Genomic DNA, 19,769 nt, shown 5'->3' on the forward strand with positions numbered 1-19,769 from the left:
ACTCATAAGAATACCAGCCCACGTGTGTGGGTGCATACTTACACAGACCCGTTCGCGTGTGTTGACTGTGTTTCCTTTCCTTCGTCCTGAGGTGGTGAATGACCTGGTCTTCAGCGGGTCCAGCGACCAGTCTGTCCAAGCACACAACATCCACGTGAGTCTCCCTTCATTCATTCATTCATTCACTCACTCACTCATTCACTCACTCACTCATTCACTTATTCACTTATTTCTGCACCTGTGTGTGAAATATCCTAGAGAAGGACTGAGTAGCAGTAACACAGAGAGGGTAATAGGGCTCCATGCCATAGAGGGTTAATGAGCTGAATAACCCCTGGTCCCCCCCCCCCCCCCCCCATGCAGACTGGCGAGCTGGTTCGCATCTATAAGGGCCACAGCCACGCGGTTACCGTGGTAGCCATCCTGGGGAAGGTGATGGTGACGGCGTGTCTGGACAAGCTGGTCCGCGTGTACGAGCTGAAGGTAAGCGTGGTGTGCCTAATCCTGCCTCATCCTGCCTCATCCTGCCTCATCCTGTCTCATCCTGCCTCACTCTGCCTCACTCTGCTTCTGGAGACGGTGAGGAGGTAGTGGTGTTTGATCAGGCGGTAGTGATGGGGTTCCTGTGCTCCTCAAAACTTATTTTGGAGGATAAATACCCAGGAGTTGGTTATCTTGGAAGAAATTAGGTACTTTACCACTAGTTTATGAAGTATGTCAGAACGGTTTGGTTAAGGGTCGGGTTTGAAGATCTGGGGCCTGTACACTGAATCGGCTGCATAACTGCACGGAGTAAAACCTGTGACCCTCCAAAATCTGGAACATGGACTGAAGTGAAAAGAGCTGTTTATCCAGCTAAACTCTGCTCCGTGGTACAGGCCCCTGGTCCTGGAACAGCATATGCTTTCAGGGATATCGAGGCCGTTTTTGCATTACTTTTCTTAACAGTCTAATGTAGCTGCACCGTATTGTGTTCGTAAGTGGGCGAGGGAGCTCTGTAATGACCTCGTCTTTCCCTCTCTCTCCCCCTCCCCCTCCCCCTCTCCCACCCCCACCCTCAGTCCCACGACCGGCTGCAGGTCTACGGCGGACACAAGGACATGGTGATGTGCATGGCCATACACAAGAGCATGGTGAGAGAGAACATGGCCGCCAGCGCCTACACGTCATGGCCGCCGGCGCCTACGTGTCACGGTCCCGCGAGCGCTAACGATGGCTAACGATGGCTAACGATGGCTAACGATGGCTAACGGTGGCTGTTTTCCCCCCATTTCCCCAGATCTACACGGGCTGCTATGACGGGAGCGTGCAGGCCGTCAGGCTGAACCTGATCCAGAACTACCGCTGCTGGGTGAGGCCACCGGGGGGCGACGCTGAGCCAGGCTCGCCGCAGCCTGCTCTCAACAGGGCTCTGACGTGCTCCCGCTTTAGCTGTTCAGCTTTTGCTCCTGAACGTTGATGCGGGTAGAACTGGATAAATAATTTAGGAACACGATTGGGGTGCAGCACACATCTTGCTTCGAGCCTTTGTCGTATTTAAGCCAAACTTGCGCTACCACTTTCTATCCTGTTCTTCTCAAGAGTGGAGTCTAGATCGCAGATGGCAAACTCCAGTCCCGGAGGGCCGCAGTGTCTGCTGGTTTTTGGGGTTCTCTCGGCACCTGTGGTCCATTCAAGTCATTGATTGGCTTAAATAATCCACACACCTTGTTCTCAAGGCCTGAATTGACAGCTGATTGGAAGGAAACCCGAAGAAAATCTGCAGACACTGCAGCCCCCTGGGAATTCAGTGTGACACCATCTCATACCGTTAATAGAGATATTCAGCTCTCATTAGTTTGGCTAACAAAAATTCAGGGCTGTATCTGTGTTATTTTCTTTTCTAGCTGAACTTCCATTTTAGACCACCTGTCTCTTGAAAAGTGAGGAAGGAACATTGTGATTTTTCATTGTTGAGAGAAACAATGAGTCATTCTGGCCAACCGCTCTGCCTTCAGTGTTTTAATTGGCCCGAAAGACTGCAACCCCCATCACCGAATCAAGCTTAATGAAAATAATAACAGAATCAGTGTCCATAGAAACCGCAAAAGCACTCTTGCAGTAAAGCCGTTTTATTAGGTGCGGTGCAGAATGTTCCGGCTGAAGAGCTTGAGGCAGTGAGTGTGTGATGTCATCGGGTGACATCATCAGGCGATGTCAGCGGCTGATGTCATCAGGTGTTTGACCCTCCTCGCTCTCCCGCAGTGGCACGGCTGCTCGCTGATCTTCGGCGTGCGGGACCACCTGCAGCAGCACGTGCTGTGCGACCACGCCAGCCCCAGCTTCCAGACCCTCAAGTGCCGCTGGAGAAACTGTGACTCCTTCTTCACCGTGCGCAACAACTCCCACGAGGTACGAGCTCACACACACACATACACACACTCACACACACACACACTGGCACACACTCTCGCACACACACACACACACACACACTCACACACTCACACACACACACACACACACACTCGCACACACACTCTCCCGCGCGCACACACACACACACACACACACACACACACACACATACAGACACAGACACACAGGGTGTGTGTGAGAGGCAGGGTGTCCATCAGCTGTGTTTTTATGTTGTCCTGTTTTCCATGTCCCGGCAGGATGTCCCCCTGCACATGCAGACCCACGTGGAGATGGACAGCAAGCTGGAGCCGTGAGCTGCCCTGACCAGCAGGGGGCGCCCCTCTGCCTCCCATATTGGGAAGATCTCACACTCGCCCACCAGGGCCTTCACTTCTGTGACCGTGGGCCTGGTCTCAAAGCTTCAGGCATCAGATCCACCCGTTTCTGCCGTTATACGGTGCTTTAGATAACCTTCTCCCACTGTCACAGAGGGGAAGTGCTGTGGGTGTTTCCTGGACCCATCAGCTGCAGCATCCAGGCTAAACCAATCGCAGTCGCTTATTAACATCTAACTCCTCCCTCCGCTCTTCTCCCATCCTAACCCCTCCCACCTAACCCTGGGAATTTGGAGAGCTAGCGAGCGAGAGAGAGAGAGAGAGAGAGAGAGGTGGGCGGAGCCATTCTAACTCTGGAACATTAGTGGAGGAACTATTAAGGGGAGGGGCCAAACGGCAGGTACTCTGCTAGAGAGGGGTGGGACTTCCACCCTGTTTTACTCTACTCTACCCTGCTCAGTTTCTCCACCCTGGTGTGATATTGCCTGCCCACCCTTGTCCAGACAGACAGACAGACAGACAGATGGACAGACAGACAGACAGGCAGACATTGGTGCTAATGTCTTTTTTACATGTTGTTAGCAGGATGTGGGACAGGCCCAATCCCCTGGCCTCTCTCAGCACCGTGTGAAGAGCCTGCCCCCGGTCCCTTGCTCCTTTCCTCTGTCTCTGATCATGCTGGCGCAGCCTCGCGTTTTAAAACCACAGACCAAATACATCCACGCAATCACGTGCTTTCGCAAAAGGAAATAAACTTAGGACAGGACAGTGTTGAACCGTTGTCATTTCATCACACTCACTCAGACATACACACACTCAAACTCACACTCACTGAAGACACACGCTCGCTCTCACACACACACACACACACACACACTCAAGACACGCTCGCACACACGCACACACACACACACACACACACTCAAGACACGCTCGCACACACGCACACACACACGCACACACACACACACACACGCACGCACGCATGCACTCACACACGCGCACACACACGCAAACTCACACTCGCTGACACACACTCAAACTCACACTCACTCACTGAGACACACACATACAGTTTAAATGACCCTCAGGTTAGTTGACGGTATGGCATGGGTTTAGCAGTGCGTTTTATTGGCAGTTTTGTGAGTATTGAAACTGTGGTGCTGGTGTTATGTTGAGCAACTCTGCCCCCCCCCCCCCCCCCCCATATCTTACTATTTTATATGGTTTATTATTTTTATATGGTTTGTTTTTCATTGGTCCGGAATGCAGGAGCCCCTGTGTGTTGAGTGTGTTGAAAGAGGGGCAGTTCTCAGTGGTAATATCGTATTGCCTGCGCGTAATGCTCTACTGCTGATGAATCCTCCCCTATTTCCCCTTCCCCAGGGTCTCTGCATGTCGGAGCTGCATTTAGACAATTGTGTAACACAATTTCGCTAAAGCTACGTTTTTGTTTTTTTGTTTTTGTTTTTCCCATTATCATTTTAATTATACTTGAAGTATCATAAGCATCATTGTGGGGTGTTTTGTTTGATTTGTTTTCCGTCTCATCTTGGTGTTTTGGACAGAGCCGGTTTTCAGAGTGCTCACCAGGCGCCGCGTTGCCGTGGAGACAGACGTGCGTTTTGAAGTGACAGTTGATCAGTTTGCGGTTTGCAGTGGTGGTTCCAGAGCACAGTGACGGAGGTTTGCGTGTTCCGTGTGAACAGACTGGTATATGTACGTGGGGTTGTTTTTTTCCCCCCCATTGAGGCTGTGTGAGTATCTAATTTTGTGTTGTAGGTTTTAATGTGGAATAACTGTTTGTTCTGAGAGTTTGTTGTGGTGTTCATCGAGGTGTTAGAAGCTTTGTGGGCCGGACACCTTGAATACAGGGTGACTTTGTTTTAAAATCTTAATATTGCTATATTATTTTATATTTTGATACAGTGACATTAGGCAAACGTATATATCGGCAGGCTATTGACATTTAACACAAATGAAATTATCTTGAACTAGACTGCCCTGTTCAGTCTAGTGGTGTGCACTTCCCAGCCTCATCAGGAATATCCCCTTCCCCACTGACTTCTGGGTCATCTACCTTTTCTTCTGACTTCCGCCTGGTCAGTCACAGTGAGATGGGTGTGGATCTACCCGCTTCATCAAATCAGATAGGCCTGTTCACATTCTCTGTTGGCATGGCAACCATGCTCACTTCCCATTTGCTGGCAGTTCTGTTCCCAAATCCGCTACCTTCTGCGTTTTATTACAATTCACCAGAAAGCCTTAGGACATCACAGATTAAAGAAAATAACGATCAATGGAAATTTTGACTTTGAAAGGTTTGAGTTTGAGTGCTGTTTGTTTGTTTTTTTACATTGGATGAGTGGTTTTTGTACTTACCAGTCATTGTAATTGAACTGGGGAATTTTGTATGGGCTCGGTTTTTCTTTTAGTTGTCGTTTTATTTTTGAACCGAGCGACTGTTGGTGGCACAGCCGGGGGGAGGAGCAGGGGCTAACGGCCGTGTTTGTGTGCGTTTGCGTGTGAGGAGACGAGGAGTTGGTGAACAGGGGAGGTGTTTTTTTTTTGTTGAGAGGACACTGAGCCGAACTCTTCCCATGCCATACGCCCGCCCACAACCTATTAGGTCAGAAACGCGAGGCCTGGTAGCACTCGCGCACACACACACACACACACAAACGCGCACACGCTCACACACACCATGGCCAAGCACAGTTTGAGTCAACACTTTGATGATGATGTCAACATTTTAAAACGACAAAACCAGCTTTATTTTTAATGTTTTTTTTGTTGAAAAAAGTATGGTCAAACACCTTTTCCACGGCAGTCACTATTGGTCAATTGTGTTGGAAGCTGATGGTTCAACAGGGTAACTTGAGTGGATAAGAGTTTGTTCTTGGTTGTGACTCAAAATCCTCCAACCTGAGTCCCTTACCTCTTTAACCCCTTTCCCTTCGAATCTCCAATTTAAGGGTCACTACCGTTTCCTAGTTGTTTAGGGGAAAGGTAACATACGGAATCCTCTCACCTGTTTCCCCTGCGGTTCTAAGTGTGTTCTAGCTGTCGGCACTCGGTTCTTTGTGCTAGCTCTGGATTTGTTATCAACATTTTCTAAGAAAATTACAATGAGCAAAAACAGAAATAATAAAAAAAAAAAAAACCTTTGAAACATTTATATTTGCCTGTAGTTTGTTTTTCTTTCAATGTTGTGTTTGTTGGGAAAAAAAAGGTAATCTCACTAGAAATCGGTATGGTGTCAGAAATTAGCCTGATGGATTTCATTGGTTTTCAAAGACGTAATTAGCAAAATATGTAAATGGTTGGAATTTATATTGCGCCTTTATCCACAGCGCTGTACAGTTCTCATTCACTCACACGCACACACACACTCCTGCCATGCAAGGCACCAACCAGCTCGTCAGGAGTATTTGGGGGTTGGGTGTCTTGCTCAGGGACACTTCGACACATCCGGGGGGGATCGAACCGGCAGACACTTGCTCTTACCGCCTGTGCCAATGTGTCGCTGAATGCTGCTGAGTCGGTTTCCGTCAGGAAGCCCAATGTATACATCCACTTTTGGCACAGAAATGGTGCTGAAATCGTACATCGTTTAAAATAAAAATGCGTGACTCCTTGTCAGGGGGTGAAAAACTGCAAACAATAACTGCATAAGTGTTTATTGGGTTTAAAAGAGTTAAAAATGCAGTACACTCATTTTGACCAAAGCTTTAGTGCAAAACCACAAAAAATATAAGTCCAACCCATACACGAATTCATGATTCAACCGCCCATATACAGTCTAGCTGGGGGTGTGGGAGTCTTGTTTCACCGGGATGTGTCTGAATGTGTCCTGGCTGTTGTTAACTGTAAAGGGGTGGGGTGGGGGCGGGGGGGGGGGGTAGAGGCAAGCCTGCTGAGTCTACTGGTTCATTATGTGCCCCCTCATTCAGTCATAACTGCAGTGAACACCAGAATACCCTCTAGATAATTCCACTGAGTGGCGTGGGATTGAACAGAACCCAAAAACAAGTGCTGTTCCTACCCATGTTTGTCCAGCAGGGGGAGCTGAGGAGACGGGAAAGCTGCACTGTGGTGGTGGTGTGAAGTTGAACCTTTGGTCCATGAGCCACGAGAGGGAGAGTGTAAATCAGGACTCGTGGAAAGGGGTGTGGGGTTGGTTTGGGTCTGATACGAGGAGCTTTCCCAGTTTTTCCATAATGGGGTGGGGGGGTGGAGGTGGTGAAGTCAATGCTGTATAATAACAGGAAGGATGTGTGTGTATGTGTGTGTGTGTGTGTGTGTGTGTGTGTGTATTTGGGTTTTGTTTTACCTGAGAAGAGTATGGAGATTTGCGGAGAAGGGGATGGGGGGAACGGGGGGGGGGATGGTAGAGATGATGGAGCAGACAGGATGAGTGTGGAGAACGCTTGTGAGACCTCGTACACAGAAAGATGGCGGATGTACACGACACGGCGGAGAGAGGAGGGGCCCGGGCCGGGCCTCACACTGGGGCCGGGCGGCGGGGCGGCGTGGAGACTGGCGGAGGGCTGTGTGGTGAGACGGAGGCTGGCACGGGGTGTGAGGTGAAGTTGAATGCTGGTCTCGCGGTCAGGGCCGAGGCCGCCTGCAGTCGCAGGGCCTGGCTTAGGCGTACATGGTCAACTGGAGCCACTGTTCACAAAGAGGGGAGAGGTGCTTAGAGTAGGACGCCTGGACTCAAGGATATACACTCAGTGACCTCCCCCCCCCCCCCCTCCCCTTTGTTGGGTATCTATTCAACATATTTATTTGACCTATTGGTCTTCTGCTGCCTGTCCCACTTCAAGGTTCGATGTGTTGTGTGTTCGGAGGTGCTCTTCTACATACCACTGTTGTAACGCGTGGTTATTTGAGTTACTGTCGACTTCCTGTCAGCTTGAACCAGTCTGGCCATTCTCCTCTGACCTCTCTCATTAATTAACAAGGCGTTTTTTTGCCGTTCACTGGATGTTTTTGTTTTTCGCGCTGTTCTCTGCAAACTCTAAAGACTGTTGGGTGTGAACGTCCCAGGAGACCAGCAGTTTGACATTCTCAAACCACTGTATGGTACCAGCATTCACTCCATGTTTTAAATCACATTTCTTCTCTATTCTGACATTTGGTCTGAACAAAAACTGAACCTCTTGACCATGTCTGCAGGCTTTTATGCATTAAGTTGCTGCTACACGATTGGCTGGTAAGACATTCACATTAATGAGTTGACATACAAGTCTACCTAATAAAGTGGTCACTGAGTGTATATTTTTAAATGTGCACTGCTGGAAAATAGACATCACATTTTCAAAGCCATCCATCCATTCATTATCTTAACCCTCTTATCCTGAACAGGGTCACCAGTCCATCGCCGGGCACATACACCATTCACTCACACAATCATACCCACGGGCAATTTAGACTCTCCAATCAGCCTAAACTGCATGTCTTTGGACTATGGGAGGAAACCGGAGTACCCGGAGGAAACCCACGCAAACACGGGGAGAACATGCAAACTCCACACAGAGAGGCCCCGGCCGACTGGGATTCGAACCCAGGAACATTTTCAAAGCAGTAAACATATTTGAAACATACTGCAGTATGCTGCATTTCCTGTCTCTGACGGGCTTCTTACCTCCAGAACACTAAGCCTGATTGTGCCATCTCCATCCTGATCAAAAGCCTGGAAAGCCCCTGCAAAGTCCCCATTCACATCAGACAGTTAAAAAAAGACACACCCTTCTCCCAAAAAGCAGATATTTGTTGAGCGAAACACAGCAAATACACAGCATGCATATGTAATTATCGCCTTTAAGTGTTGCTGTTTGTCGTGTATTCATAATGCTCCATAACTAAAATAACTCACTATACACAATTCAAAGTTTCTCATTTCATGTGACCTATGATGCGGTATCAGACTGAGCTGACAAAGTCAATTTAGAGCATTATGAAGCCTCACTTCAAATGAAGTCTCACTGATTAGTTTCCCTATGATTCATGGCATTACATTACATTAATGGCATTTGGCAGACGCTCTTATCCAGACTTACAGTTGATTAGACTAAGCAGGAGACACTCCTCCCCTGGAGCAATGCAGGGTTAAGGGCCTTGCTCAAGGGCCCAACGGCTGTGCGCATCTTACTGTGGCCACACCGGGGATCGAACCACCGACCTTGCGGGTCCCAATCATGTACTTTAACCACTACGCTACAGGCCGCCCATGGCATGATACGGAGGCCTCGTGCACCACGTGCCCGGTCAGACTTACTGAACATGCCCTCCAGCCTCACGAGGCAGCTGATGAAGCTGTCGAAGTCGATGTTCATGTTCTCGTTGGCGTAGCGCATGGTGATGATGTCATACAGCTGGTTGTTGAGACGGAAGCCTGCGAGGGACAAAAAAGACATGACTGCACAGGAACAAGACCGTTAGAGGGTGTGCATAGTTTCAGCGTGGGTATGACCACTAAAGACCATGCATGCCAAGTAGTGAGAAACGTCTTAGGCCTTTAGAAACGTATTCTACATAAGTAGGCAAATGCAGGCCAACACAGCGCATGGCCCGGTTGTACACACTCAACGTACGTTCTTAAGACCCTGTGGAATGAGTAAACCCAAGTTTTCAAGGGGGTAATTATCCAAGGCAGTTGTGAAGGATTGAGCAGAAGACAGCTTCATCTGGTTGTGGCCTGCAATGGCGCCCTTGCTGCACTTGACTCTGCAGCTCGCTACAGCCACGTCACGAATTGCAAGCGACACAATTTAGAACAAAACAACGTGTGAAAACAACCGCTTGGCTTGACGCTTACACATCTGCGTACTTATGTAGGTGTTTCAGGCCTAAATCTGTACCCAAGGAGTCGGCCTGCGCTGCATCAACGAGCTGAATCACGTCGACATCAAACATGCCGAAATGTCCGATTGTCAACCTGGCCCGGGATTAAACTGCTCCCAACCATAAAGTCAGAGGCAATCACACACACATAATATCACAATTATAAGGATTAAAAGCTTCCTTTGGCTTCAATAAATTACAGTTGTTGGGAATATCAGCCAGACAACCAGCTCTGGTGGAGACCCTGGAGCACTGGAGAGTGTCTGTTTGAGTCTTACCCGCGTCGTTGACCGCATTCCTCATCTCATAGCTGTTGATACTGCCCTTCTGCTCAGTGTCGTAGTGCTTGAAGACCCCCTGCACAAAAAAAGACACAAAACAGGGGGTATATCCATCAGTATGCCCTTAGCCCTCTACACACCTGAGCGAGCAGCTCATTCTTGGTTCTCATTTATACCAGTTCGATCCTCAGTGAATGGTTTTAATTCCTATTTTCAGAAGAAGTCATTGAAAAATGTGTGAGGATCCTGTATAAAAAAAAGGGGAAGTTGACAGGACTGCACAGCCACCATTTTGTTTCATTTAAAAAAAAAATGTATTCCCCATTTTGTTACCTACAGCTGTGACTGTTGACCAAGCCAGCCACCCACTGCTGGTTCATTTACACTGTGCAGGCCACCACCTGCGCTGTGCAGTTACCGCCCTGTAGGAGGCACTGTTGAGCAATGTGGAAGGGAATACTCTGCTAATCAACCCCTCCCTCCCTGGGCCACTGCTATGGCTACTCATTATGAGTTACTCCCAGCCACCTTACCTGCCACTGTTTGATCTTGTTCCACAGGTGTCGGAACTCCTGCAGGTTCAGCCGGCCCGTCCCGTCTGTCTGTGTACCGCCAGTTAAGATGACAACATGATTCTGCCGTTAAATCCGTTAAATCCAATACTCATATCTGTCACCTCCCGGGACGCACTGGCGGCAGAATTATGGCAACCGAGATGACTTAAATTCAAAGTAAACATCTCTGAAAATGAATGGGCTAACACACACAAATTTGCTTTGCGCTATGGCATGTGTGATGAAATATATTTTAGTGAGTTGAACTATTGTTTCACACACATTCTGTATAACATATATGGACTGGGAGCAAATGAAAATACAACAGTGTACCAACAATGAAGGGTTCTGCTGGCTCGCCAGTAGCACAGGTCACGCCTTCCAGACATATTCCTGATGCAATTACCCGTAGAAAGGTTCAATGCCAACTGATCGTGCCAACTGACCGATGGTACCGGCTTAGCGATGGTACCGACTTTTGTGTGTTAATATGTGAACTCAGCTGGTGTAGTGAATGGTTGGACTGAAAACCTGCATACTCTCGGGCCCTCCAGGGCACATGGTTGGGCACCCTTGTCTTATGGGGTACTATTCCGTGCCCAAGAGCAGGGGTGTCAAACTGAATTCCCAGGGGGCCGCAGTGTCTGCAGGTTTTGGGGGGTTTCCTTGCAGTCAGCTGTCAATGAAGGACTTGAGAACAAGGTGTGTGGATTCTTTAGCCAATCAATGACTTCAATGAACAGCCCAAAAACCAGCAGACTTTGCAGCCCTCCAGGACTGGAGTTAAACCAGCAGACTCTGTGGCCCTCCAGGACTGGAGTTAAACCAGCAGACACTGCGGCCCTCCAGGACTGGAGTTAAACCTGCAGACACTGAGGCCTTCCAGGACTGGAGTTAAACCTGCAGACGCTGTGGCCCTCCAGGACTGGAGTTAAACCTGCAGACGCTGTGGCCCTCCGGGACTAGAGTTAAACCAGCAGACACTGCGGCCCTCCAGGACTGGAGTTGAACCCGCAGACTCTGCGGCCCTCCAGGACTGGAGTTAAACCCGCAGACACTGAGGCCCTCCAGGACTGGAGTTAAACCCGCAGACACTGAGGCCCTCCAGGACTGGAGTTAAACCCGCAGACACTGCGGCCCTCCAGGACTGGAGTTTGACACCTGTGCCCAAGAGCGTGCAGTGGGCTGGGGCAGAAGGATACGTCCATGAGGGCGATCATGCTCCGGCAGCACTCCAGGCTGAAGCCATCTGTGTTCAGGTCCTTATCTGGGGGAGAGGGAGAGAGGAAGGGATGGAGGGAGGGAGGGAGAGGAAAGGAGGGGAGAGAGGGGGAGATAAGGAGAGGGAAAGGAGGGGGGGAGGGAGAGAGGAAGGGATGGAAGGAGGGAGGGAGAGGAAAGGAGGGGAGAGAGGGGGAGATAAGGAGAGGGAAAGGAGGGGGGGAGGGAGAGAGGAAGGGATGGAAGGAGGGAGGGAGAGGAAGGGATGGATGGAGGGAGTAAGGGAAGGAGAGGAAAGGAGGGGAGAGAGGGAGGATAAGGAGAGGGAAAGGGGGGGAGGGAGAGAGGAAGGGATGGAAGGAGGGAGGGAGAGGAAGGGATGGATGGAGGGAGTAAGGGAAGGAGAGGAAAGGAGGGGAGAGAGGGAGGATAAGGAGAGGGAAAGGGGGGGAGGGAGAGAGGAAGGGATAGAAGGAAGGAGGGAGGGAGAGGAAAGGAGGGGAAAGAGAACGGGGAGAGAAAGAAAGGAGACAGAAGGAGAGGAGAGCCATTACATTTGCACGTCTGCAGGAGTACAGAGTGAACGGAAAGGAGGACAGACTCACGTTTGGAGACCACTCTGTTGAGGACGTTCTTGAGCTCGTTGGCACTGATCTCCATTTCCTGAGGCAGAGAGAGAGAGCAGAGGGTGATGGGAAAGCAGTGGACGCAGGCTACTGTGACACTACTGTGATGTTGCCATGGCATCTGGGTTTGGGGGAGGGGGGGTATGGGTCAGACCCCCCCCTCCCCACCTCCCACCCCCCCTTCACCCAAATCTCATACTCATGCAGAAAAAAAAATAGAAAAGCTAAAACCAAATGTTAGGCATGCAAGGGTGTGGCTTGTAACCTATGAGTAGAGTTTGGGTTGTAAGTAGAGCTTGACTTGTAACCTATGAGTAGGGTTTGGGTTATGACCTATGACTAGGGTTTGGTTTATAACCTATGAGTAGGATTTGGCTTGTGACCTTGAGAGTAGAGTTTGGGATGTAAGTAGAGTTTATGTTGTAACCTATGAGAAGGATTTGGGTTGAAAGTAGAGTTTGGGTTGTAACCTCTGAGTAGAGTTCGTGTTGTAACCTATGAGAAGGATTTGGCTTATAAGTAGAGTTTGGATTGTAACCTATGAGTAGGATTTGGGTTGAAAGTAGAGTTTGGGTTGTAACCTCTGAGTAGAGTTTGTGTTGTAACCTATGAGAAGGATTTGGCTTATAAGTAGAGTTTGGATTGTAACCTATGAGTAGGATTTGGGTTGTAAGTAGAGTTTGGGCTGTCACCTATGAGTAGAGTTTGTGTTGTAACCTATGAGTAGAGTCTGAGTAAAGCTGGTGTATCCCCTGTACTCACAGTTGCCCCATCGCTCCCCGGCTGCCCTGTACTCACGTCCCCGGCGATCTGCTGGAAGATGGTCCTGAACTGCTTATCCTCCTCGCTCTCCTCCCCCGCGGAGGCTGGGGCCGGCTGGGCGGGGGGGCGCGAGAGAGGGAGGGGGGGAGAGAGAGAGAGAGAGAGAGAGAGAGAGGGGGAGAGAGAGGGAGGGAGGGAGAGAACAAGAGGGAATTAGAGACTGTATTTACGTTGGGTAAAGTAAGCCACGCCCATAATGGCATTATTTCTTGTACATGTAACAATCTGCACAAATATCGTCAGTTTAATGACTGATTGTCATATCCACCGAACAGGAGTGAGTGAGTGTGTGAGTGAGAGAGTGTGAGTGAGTGAGAGTGTGAGTGTGTGAGTGAGAGTGAGAGAGCGAGAGTGTGAGTGTGTGAGTGAATGTGAGTGAGTGAGTGAGTGAGTGAGTGAGTGTGTGAGAGAGTGAGAGAGCGAGAGAGTATGGGTGTGTGAGTGTGTGAGTGTGTGTGTGAGCGAGTGAGTGTGTGAGTGAGTAAGTGAGTGAGTGAGTGAGTGAGTGAGTGAGTGAGTAAGTGAGTGAGTGTGTGAGTGAGTGAGAGAGAGTGAGTGAGTGTGTGAGTGAGTGAGTGAGTGAGTGAGAGAGAGTGAGTGAGTGAGTGTGTGAATGAGTGAGTGAGTGTGTGAGTGAGTGTGTGAGTGTGTGAGTGAGTGAGTGAGTGAGAGAGAGTGAGTGAGTGTGTGAGTGAGTGAGTGAGTGTGTGTGAGTGAGTGTGTGAGTGAGTGAATGAGTGTGTGAGTGAGTGAGTGAGTGTGAGTGAGTGAGTGAGTGAGTGTGAGTGAGTGTGTGAGTGAGTGAGTGAGTGAGTGAGTGAGTGAGTGTGTGAGTGTGTGAGAGAGTGAGTGAGTGAGAGAGTGAGTGAAAGTGAAGTGAAAGTGTCCAGTTGCTAGAAACTTCCTGAATGACTTCCTGTGTGTCTGTTGAAGAGCACTCAGACAGCAGTCCTTGGTGTCGTGTTGTCCTGTCCCTGCACAGTGTGAGACTGGCCAGTACGTTCTCAGGAAAAGCCCCAATGGAGCAAGCTATGGTAGGTACGAAAGACATGAAAGCTCCAAGACTGAACCATTTTGCCCGACAAAGAAACCTTGCACTAGAGAGGGTTCCCTCTATCGCAGAGCTTAGGTTTTAATTTAGTCTTATTGTTTTTGCTTTAAAGAACAAAAGTATTTGTTACGTGAACAGTAACTTAAAACAAGGTAATATTTTCTATTTGAGAGAAAGAAAAGTCTCAGTAGTTGCAAAAAAAAAACAAACCAAAAAAAAAAAAGGCTTTATTAAGACAGGTTTTTTTTGGTTTGTTTTTTTTGCAGCGAACACTGTCCGTCTTCTGCTTTTGAAGATATTCTCTCACGCGTTGCCCTGGGTACAACTACTGAACACTGGCAAAGATGTGGAAACCGGTCAGCTGAATTACAGGCTGATGTCGTAAGACAGTTTCTTTCCCATGGCAATTTTTAAAAATAGAGGGGCATTTTCTCCATCTTTTTCCTCTTTCTCCTCCGTGGGAAAGAGCAGCTGCTGATTCGTGCGGTTCTGGTACTGGAGTCGGGGTGAGTGAGGGTTGGTTTCCTTACCATCTTGTCTTTTAGAAACAGCGTATCTAAGACAACCGTGACAACCTGGAAAAGCACAACTGTACACTTTTGGGTGAGAGGGGATGTTGAGTGGCGGGTGTGGGGGCGTGATGTCACAGACTGACTGAGGGGTCACGGGTGAGGGACAGGTGCACACATCCGAATGGATGGTTTATGGAGGGAATGAATCGTATGGTCACAGTGGAGAGAGAGAAGGAAAGAGAGAGAGAGAAGGAGAGAGAAATGGAGAGTGGGGGATACTCACCACCGGATGGTCGGCCTCGATCCTGTTCTCTATCTCCCTGGGTAGAAACCAACAAACAGCAGTCACCATGGCAACAGTGGTAATGTCACCATCAATCACATTTTGCCAGTTGTTTAACCCCATTTTGTTTTTTTTTTTGTTTTTTTTTTAGCAAGAATATTTTCGTCTGTAAGCACTGGTTTCACTCTAGTTACAAAATAGAAAGAGAACTGGGCTTGCAACATGAAACAATGCGTTCATTTTGAGGCTACTCGACCATTGAGCTTCTGTTAGCCGAATGCTAGCCTACCATCATAAACCCCTTACCGTTTCACACCACTCTGCGGACAAACATCCTGTTAAGTTATCACATTTCTGTTACTCTTTTTAAGGAGTTGGTCTTCTTGTCTCTTGAATTCTCTGTACACCAAGGGACTGCATGTTATAAAATGTTTTTTTGTAAGTATAATATTCTTGCAGCACCACTCAATCTTTCTCAAAGCTGATCTTCACGGGTGGGGGGGGGGAAGCGGGGGCCCAGGATGACATCAGGATGACATCAGGATGACATCATGATGACATCATGCTCCTGTGTCATCTGCGTCCATTAGGTCTGGCAGAGCAGCGTCCAGTCCGGTTCGATCCAGTTCGATCCAGTCCGGTCCAGTCTGGTCTGGCTCGGACCGTGTCCCGCAGGCTCTTGCAGAAGGGCTTATGTGCAGGCCGTGGTTGACAAAAATAATCTTCTCTGTGAAGTTGTATGGGGGTAGGGAGGGGGGCGGGGGGGGGGTCATTGATATTACTAAATGGGAGGGCTGATGTGTACCTGATCCTAATATCATCATTACCATGGCGATAGGGATGAAATAGCTAAGCAGTGACCCAGTGCACAAATACGGTATATCTATATCTATAATAATTGTAACCCAGATGCTGTTGTTAATGAAATTCATGGCAATTCTCCTGTTGCTTGTGAAACCGAAGTGGATGCCCTTACTGTGTATTCCCTCTGAATACGTCCTGGCTAAGTGAATGTGTCTGTAGTCTACTGTAAAGTATGAGGTCCTGGGGTGTCTCAGTCCGAATCACAGGCCCACGCTGGGGTCCGTGGGTGCCAGGTCAGAGGGGTTGGAGTTGGGATGGGGCAGGGGGTTAGTACTGGGAAGACATGTTTACCGGAGTGAGCCAAAATTTGATGCCACTTGTCCTAAAAAAGATTCCATAACAGCTTCGATTTGGGGTCGATTTCTTCCAGCTCTACAAATTAAATCGCCGTTAAAATTGTTTGTCCTTGGTGGTCTCACCCTCCCCGCAATCCACCTCCCAAAATCCCCCCACGCACCCCAACTCCCACCCCCCACCATATCTCCCACAAAACAAACCATATCAACCAATCAAGGACTATCAACACATGTACACACACACACTACCACCCACACAAAACGTACAAAACACATGTACATGCACACATGCAAAAACATTAGTATGCAAGAATACACATAACTACACTCTGACACGCCCCTAACTGCTACGCAACCCCCGCCCCCACACCCACCCAAACTAGCCCCCTTAGCCACCCCTCCTCTCCCAGTCCTCCCAGTCCTCCCCGGTCCTCCCCGGCCCAACCCCAGAGGGCCCACTCACTCTGAGGTGTTGCGCTTCTCAGAGAAGACCCTGAGGATGAACTCGCCCTCCTGGTGGGGCTCGTAGGTGGAGGGGATGATGACGTACTCCCCCGGGCTCAGGCGGAAGCGCTGCGTCACCTCCCGCAGGTTGATGTAGGACTTGCACCGCGCCTTGGACGAGTTGAACAGGAAGAACTCCTTCTGCATGTGCTGCTTGTTGCCGTGCATCTGGAGGGGAGACGAGACCGATGGGGGGAGAGAGGGAGAGAGGGAGAGAGTTAGAGGAGAGAGGAAAGAGGGAGAGAGGGAGAGGGTGAGGAGAGAGGGAGAGTGAGAAGAGAGGGAGAGGGGGAGAGGGTGAAATGAGGTGAGATGGAAGAAGGAGAAGGTTCAAGGGGGAGGTTAATGAATGAAGAGAGTGAGGAAAAGAAGGAACAGATTAGAAAAAAATGGTTGTGTTTGAGTGACAAGCGAGTTTGAGTGACAAGATGGTTTTAATCACACATTAGAGAAGCTCTGCGAGAAAACCTTTCAGCCTGCCTTTGTCTTGTGTAGAATTTTTTTTCCTGTGTACTTTTTCTTTTTTGCACAATGTTTGTTTATATTAATTTAATTCATATTTTTGCCTGACCAGTTCGTACAGTGTGCGCTTGGCATTTCTCTGTCAGCCTCAAATGTGCCGATTGAATTAGTATGCATTGTATCTCAAGCAAATTGGACTGCACAACAGGACTATCAGCATTCAGAATGACTCAAGTAAAATAAACCATAAATGGATTCTCTGATCCTGAGTTTGTGAGGCCAACTGTCCGCACATTGCCCTGACATGACCTCCTGGGCTGTGTACATCCTTATATTTCCCATAGAGCTTTTTTCTCTGTTTGTTGTTTTCTGTAGACAGAACAAGAGATCGAACTCACTGAGGCCTTCAAACACATTAAAGGCAGGTCAAAGGGGAAAAGCAAACAAAAGGCTTGATGCCGTTAGGAGTCAGCGAAGGCAAACGGCACAGATCTCCGCTGACGGACAGCAGCTCTGACAGGACTGCGGGAGCACAGCATCACACCAAACCTCCTCTTCACACCTCATACCTCTTTTGGCACCTGGGGGGATAGACAGACAGACAGACAGACAGACAGACGACTGAGTCAGAGAGTGGATCTGTGATCATTGGCATTGTGGTATTCTAGCTGCCAACAGTGGTATGCTAGTTGGTAAGTTCATGTATTCTTCAAGGGTTCCAATTGTATCTATGTGATCACGCTAGGACTCGGAACCGTACTTTCCTGTAGTGTAGTGTAGTGTAGTGTAATGTAATTTAATGTAATGTAGTGTAGTGTAGTGTAGTGTAATGGCATCATTCACAGTCACAGTCACAGATGAAGGCCGTAGGCCAAAGAGGTTAGTCTGCTGATATGATTATTAAAGGTACAATAAACCCCTTCTCTGTAAACACGCTGATGTTGAAACGCAATTGGCTGTGGCAATTACAACCAATTTTGAACCAATGAGCTTCAATTATTGTACAGTCATACAATGTTTTGGTACAGTGTCGGGCCGTCAACTGTATATTTTGAAACCCGAATTTAAATTTAAGGACTATAAACACAGGCAGAGGGTGAGTCAACATGTCAGTGAGCCTTTTTCAATGATAGGAAGGGTCTTGTAACAATGTTCTAAGACAAAATTCTTACCTATTGTACCTTAAAATGGCCTATTTCACCAATCTACCGAGTACGGTACCATTTTTCTATGGTACACTATATGTACGGTACAGTGGTTGGCGCTTTTAATCCTAAACGAATTACAGTTGGTTTTAGACTAAGCAGGAGACAATCCATCTTACTGTGGCTACACCGGGGATCGAAACTGCCGACCCTGCGGGTCCCAGTCATGTACCTTAACCACTACATTGTCTCCACTACACTGTCCGCTACAGGCCACCTATGGTGCACAATGTAAAATGCTATCTATGTGGGCGAGGCTGGGGCGCGCGGGGACACCTCGTAGATGGAGAAGCCGATGGTGAACAGGTTGGCCCCCATCTTGCGCTCTTTCCGGCGGTTCTTCTGCATCAGGGCCACCACGAAGGTGCAGGCCACCTCGGTGTCCTCGGGGTCGTCGTCCTCCTCCAGCAGACGCAGGCGGTACTGCGGGTTGGTCCAGAACGTGTCTGCAGGAAGTGACATCACAGACACTCGTCGTCAGACCATTCCGGAGTTTCCGGGATTAAGGTGTAAGATCGCAAATATGCGATGAGAATATTCTTAACTAAGCACTCTAGAGCTCTTGTAACAATCACAATTTGAGTTCTAGAACGCCAAAGAATTAGAAGTAGAATTTTGAAAAAACTTCCAATTGCAAAAAATAGTGGACTAATTGGGGAGTGTGTATGTAGTACTGAAGTAAAGACTGAACTGTGTTGTTCTTTACAAGTCTGGTGCACCTACAAGGTGCTACTAGGCTAGCGAGGCTCCTGGCGAGGCTTGGCTAACGAGGATCCTGGCTAGGCTTGGCTAACGAGGATCCTGGCCAGGCTATGCTAACGAGGATCCTGGCTAGGCTAGGCTAACAAGGATCCTAGCTAGACTAGGCTAACAGGGCTCCTGGCTAGGCTAGGCTAACGAGGCTCCTGGCTAGGCTAGGCTAACGGGGCTCCTGGCTACGCTAGGCTAACGAAGATCCTGTCTAGGCTAGGCTAACAAGGATCCTAGCTAGACTAGGCTAACAGTGCTCCTGGCTAGGCTAGGCTAACGATGCTCCTGGCTAGGCTAGGCTAACAGGGCTCCTACCTGGGTAGTTCCTGCAGCCCCCGGCAGAGCAGCCTCGCACCCAGCGGCCCTCGTTCACCGACACTGTCCACTTGTGGATCTTGTCGTCCTCCAGAGCGTCGGGAGTCAGGTTGCAGATCTCGATCTTGGTGTAGTTTTTCCTGAAGTCCTCGAAAGACATCCTAGAGAGGGCAGGGTTGGGATAGGATGGGAGGGGGCATGGAGAACGTCAAATTAAAAGCGATATACTGTAAAATAAATCGATTGAATTGAATTTTATTTGCACAGTGCTTTTCAGAAACGACTGTCACAAAGACATTTTACAGAGTCACAGGAAGGAAGCCCCCAGATAGCATCCGGTAAAAAAAACTCCCTAGTGGGGACCAAGATCCTCAAACATCCTAAGCTGGCCTATAGGTTGAGTTGGTAACAGTTCAGGTATTAAACTAGGAGGTAAAATAAA

At 48.8% G+C, this 19,769-nt stretch overlaps 2 protein-coding genes across 2 annotated transcripts in view; one reads left to right on the forward strand and one right to left on the reverse strand.

Moving 5' to 3' along the window:
* znf106a (zinc finger protein 106a) overlaps positions 1-5,910 on the forward strand; it is a 26,171-nt gene extending 20,261 nt beyond the window's left edge. The window contains exons 17-23 of the mRNA XM_061249493.1: positions 92-154; positions 364-483; positions 1,062-1,133; positions 1,280-1,351; positions 2,245-2,391; positions 2,655-2,707; positions 4,301-5,910. Of these exons, the coding sequence (XP_061105477.1) occupies positions 92-154; positions 364-483; positions 1,062-1,133; positions 1,280-1,351; positions 2,245-2,391; positions 2,655-2,707; positions 4,301-4,361 (588 nt within the window). The 3' untranslated portion in view covers positions 4,362-5,910. The remainder of the gene's footprint in view (positions 1-91; positions 155-363; positions 484-1,061; positions 1,134-1,279; positions 1,352-2,244; positions 2,392-2,654; positions 2,708-4,300) is intronic.
* Positions 5,911-6,633: 723 nt separating this feature from the next.
* The window catches only part of capn3a (calpain 3a, (p94)), a 28,065-nt gene continuing 14,929 nt past the window's right edge, over positions 6,634-19,769 (reverse strand). The window contains exons 9-21 of the mRNA XM_061249551.1: positions 19,328-19,488; positions 18,539-18,708; positions 17,627-17,638; positions 16,555-16,763; positions 14,932-14,968; positions 13,062-13,139; positions 12,243-12,300; positions 11,619-11,683; positions 10,396-10,464; positions 9,860-9,938; positions 9,016-9,132; positions 8,383-8,441; positions 6,634-7,406 (exon numbers count right to left, since the gene is read on the reverse strand). Coding sequence (XP_061105535.1) covers positions 7,380-7,406; positions 8,383-8,441; positions 9,016-9,132; positions 9,860-9,938; positions 10,396-10,464; positions 11,619-11,683; positions 12,243-12,300; positions 13,062-13,139; positions 14,932-14,968; positions 16,555-16,763; positions 17,627-17,638; positions 18,539-18,708; positions 19,328-19,488 — 1,141 coding nt within the window. The 3' untranslated portion in view covers positions 6,634-7,379. The remainder of the gene's footprint in view (positions 7,407-8,382; positions 8,442-9,015; positions 9,133-9,859; positions 9,939-10,395; positions 10,465-11,618; positions 11,684-12,242; positions 12,301-13,061; positions 13,140-14,931; positions 14,969-16,554; positions 16,764-17,626; positions 17,639-18,538; positions 18,709-19,327; positions 19,489-19,769) is intronic.

The sequence above is a fragment of the Conger conger genome, chromosome 1 (assembly GCF_963514075.1).
Source record: "Conger conger chromosome 1, fConCon1.1, whole genome shotgun sequence".
Taxonomy (NCBI): domain Eukaryota; kingdom Metazoa; phylum Chordata; class Actinopteri; order Anguilliformes; family Congridae; genus Conger; species Conger conger.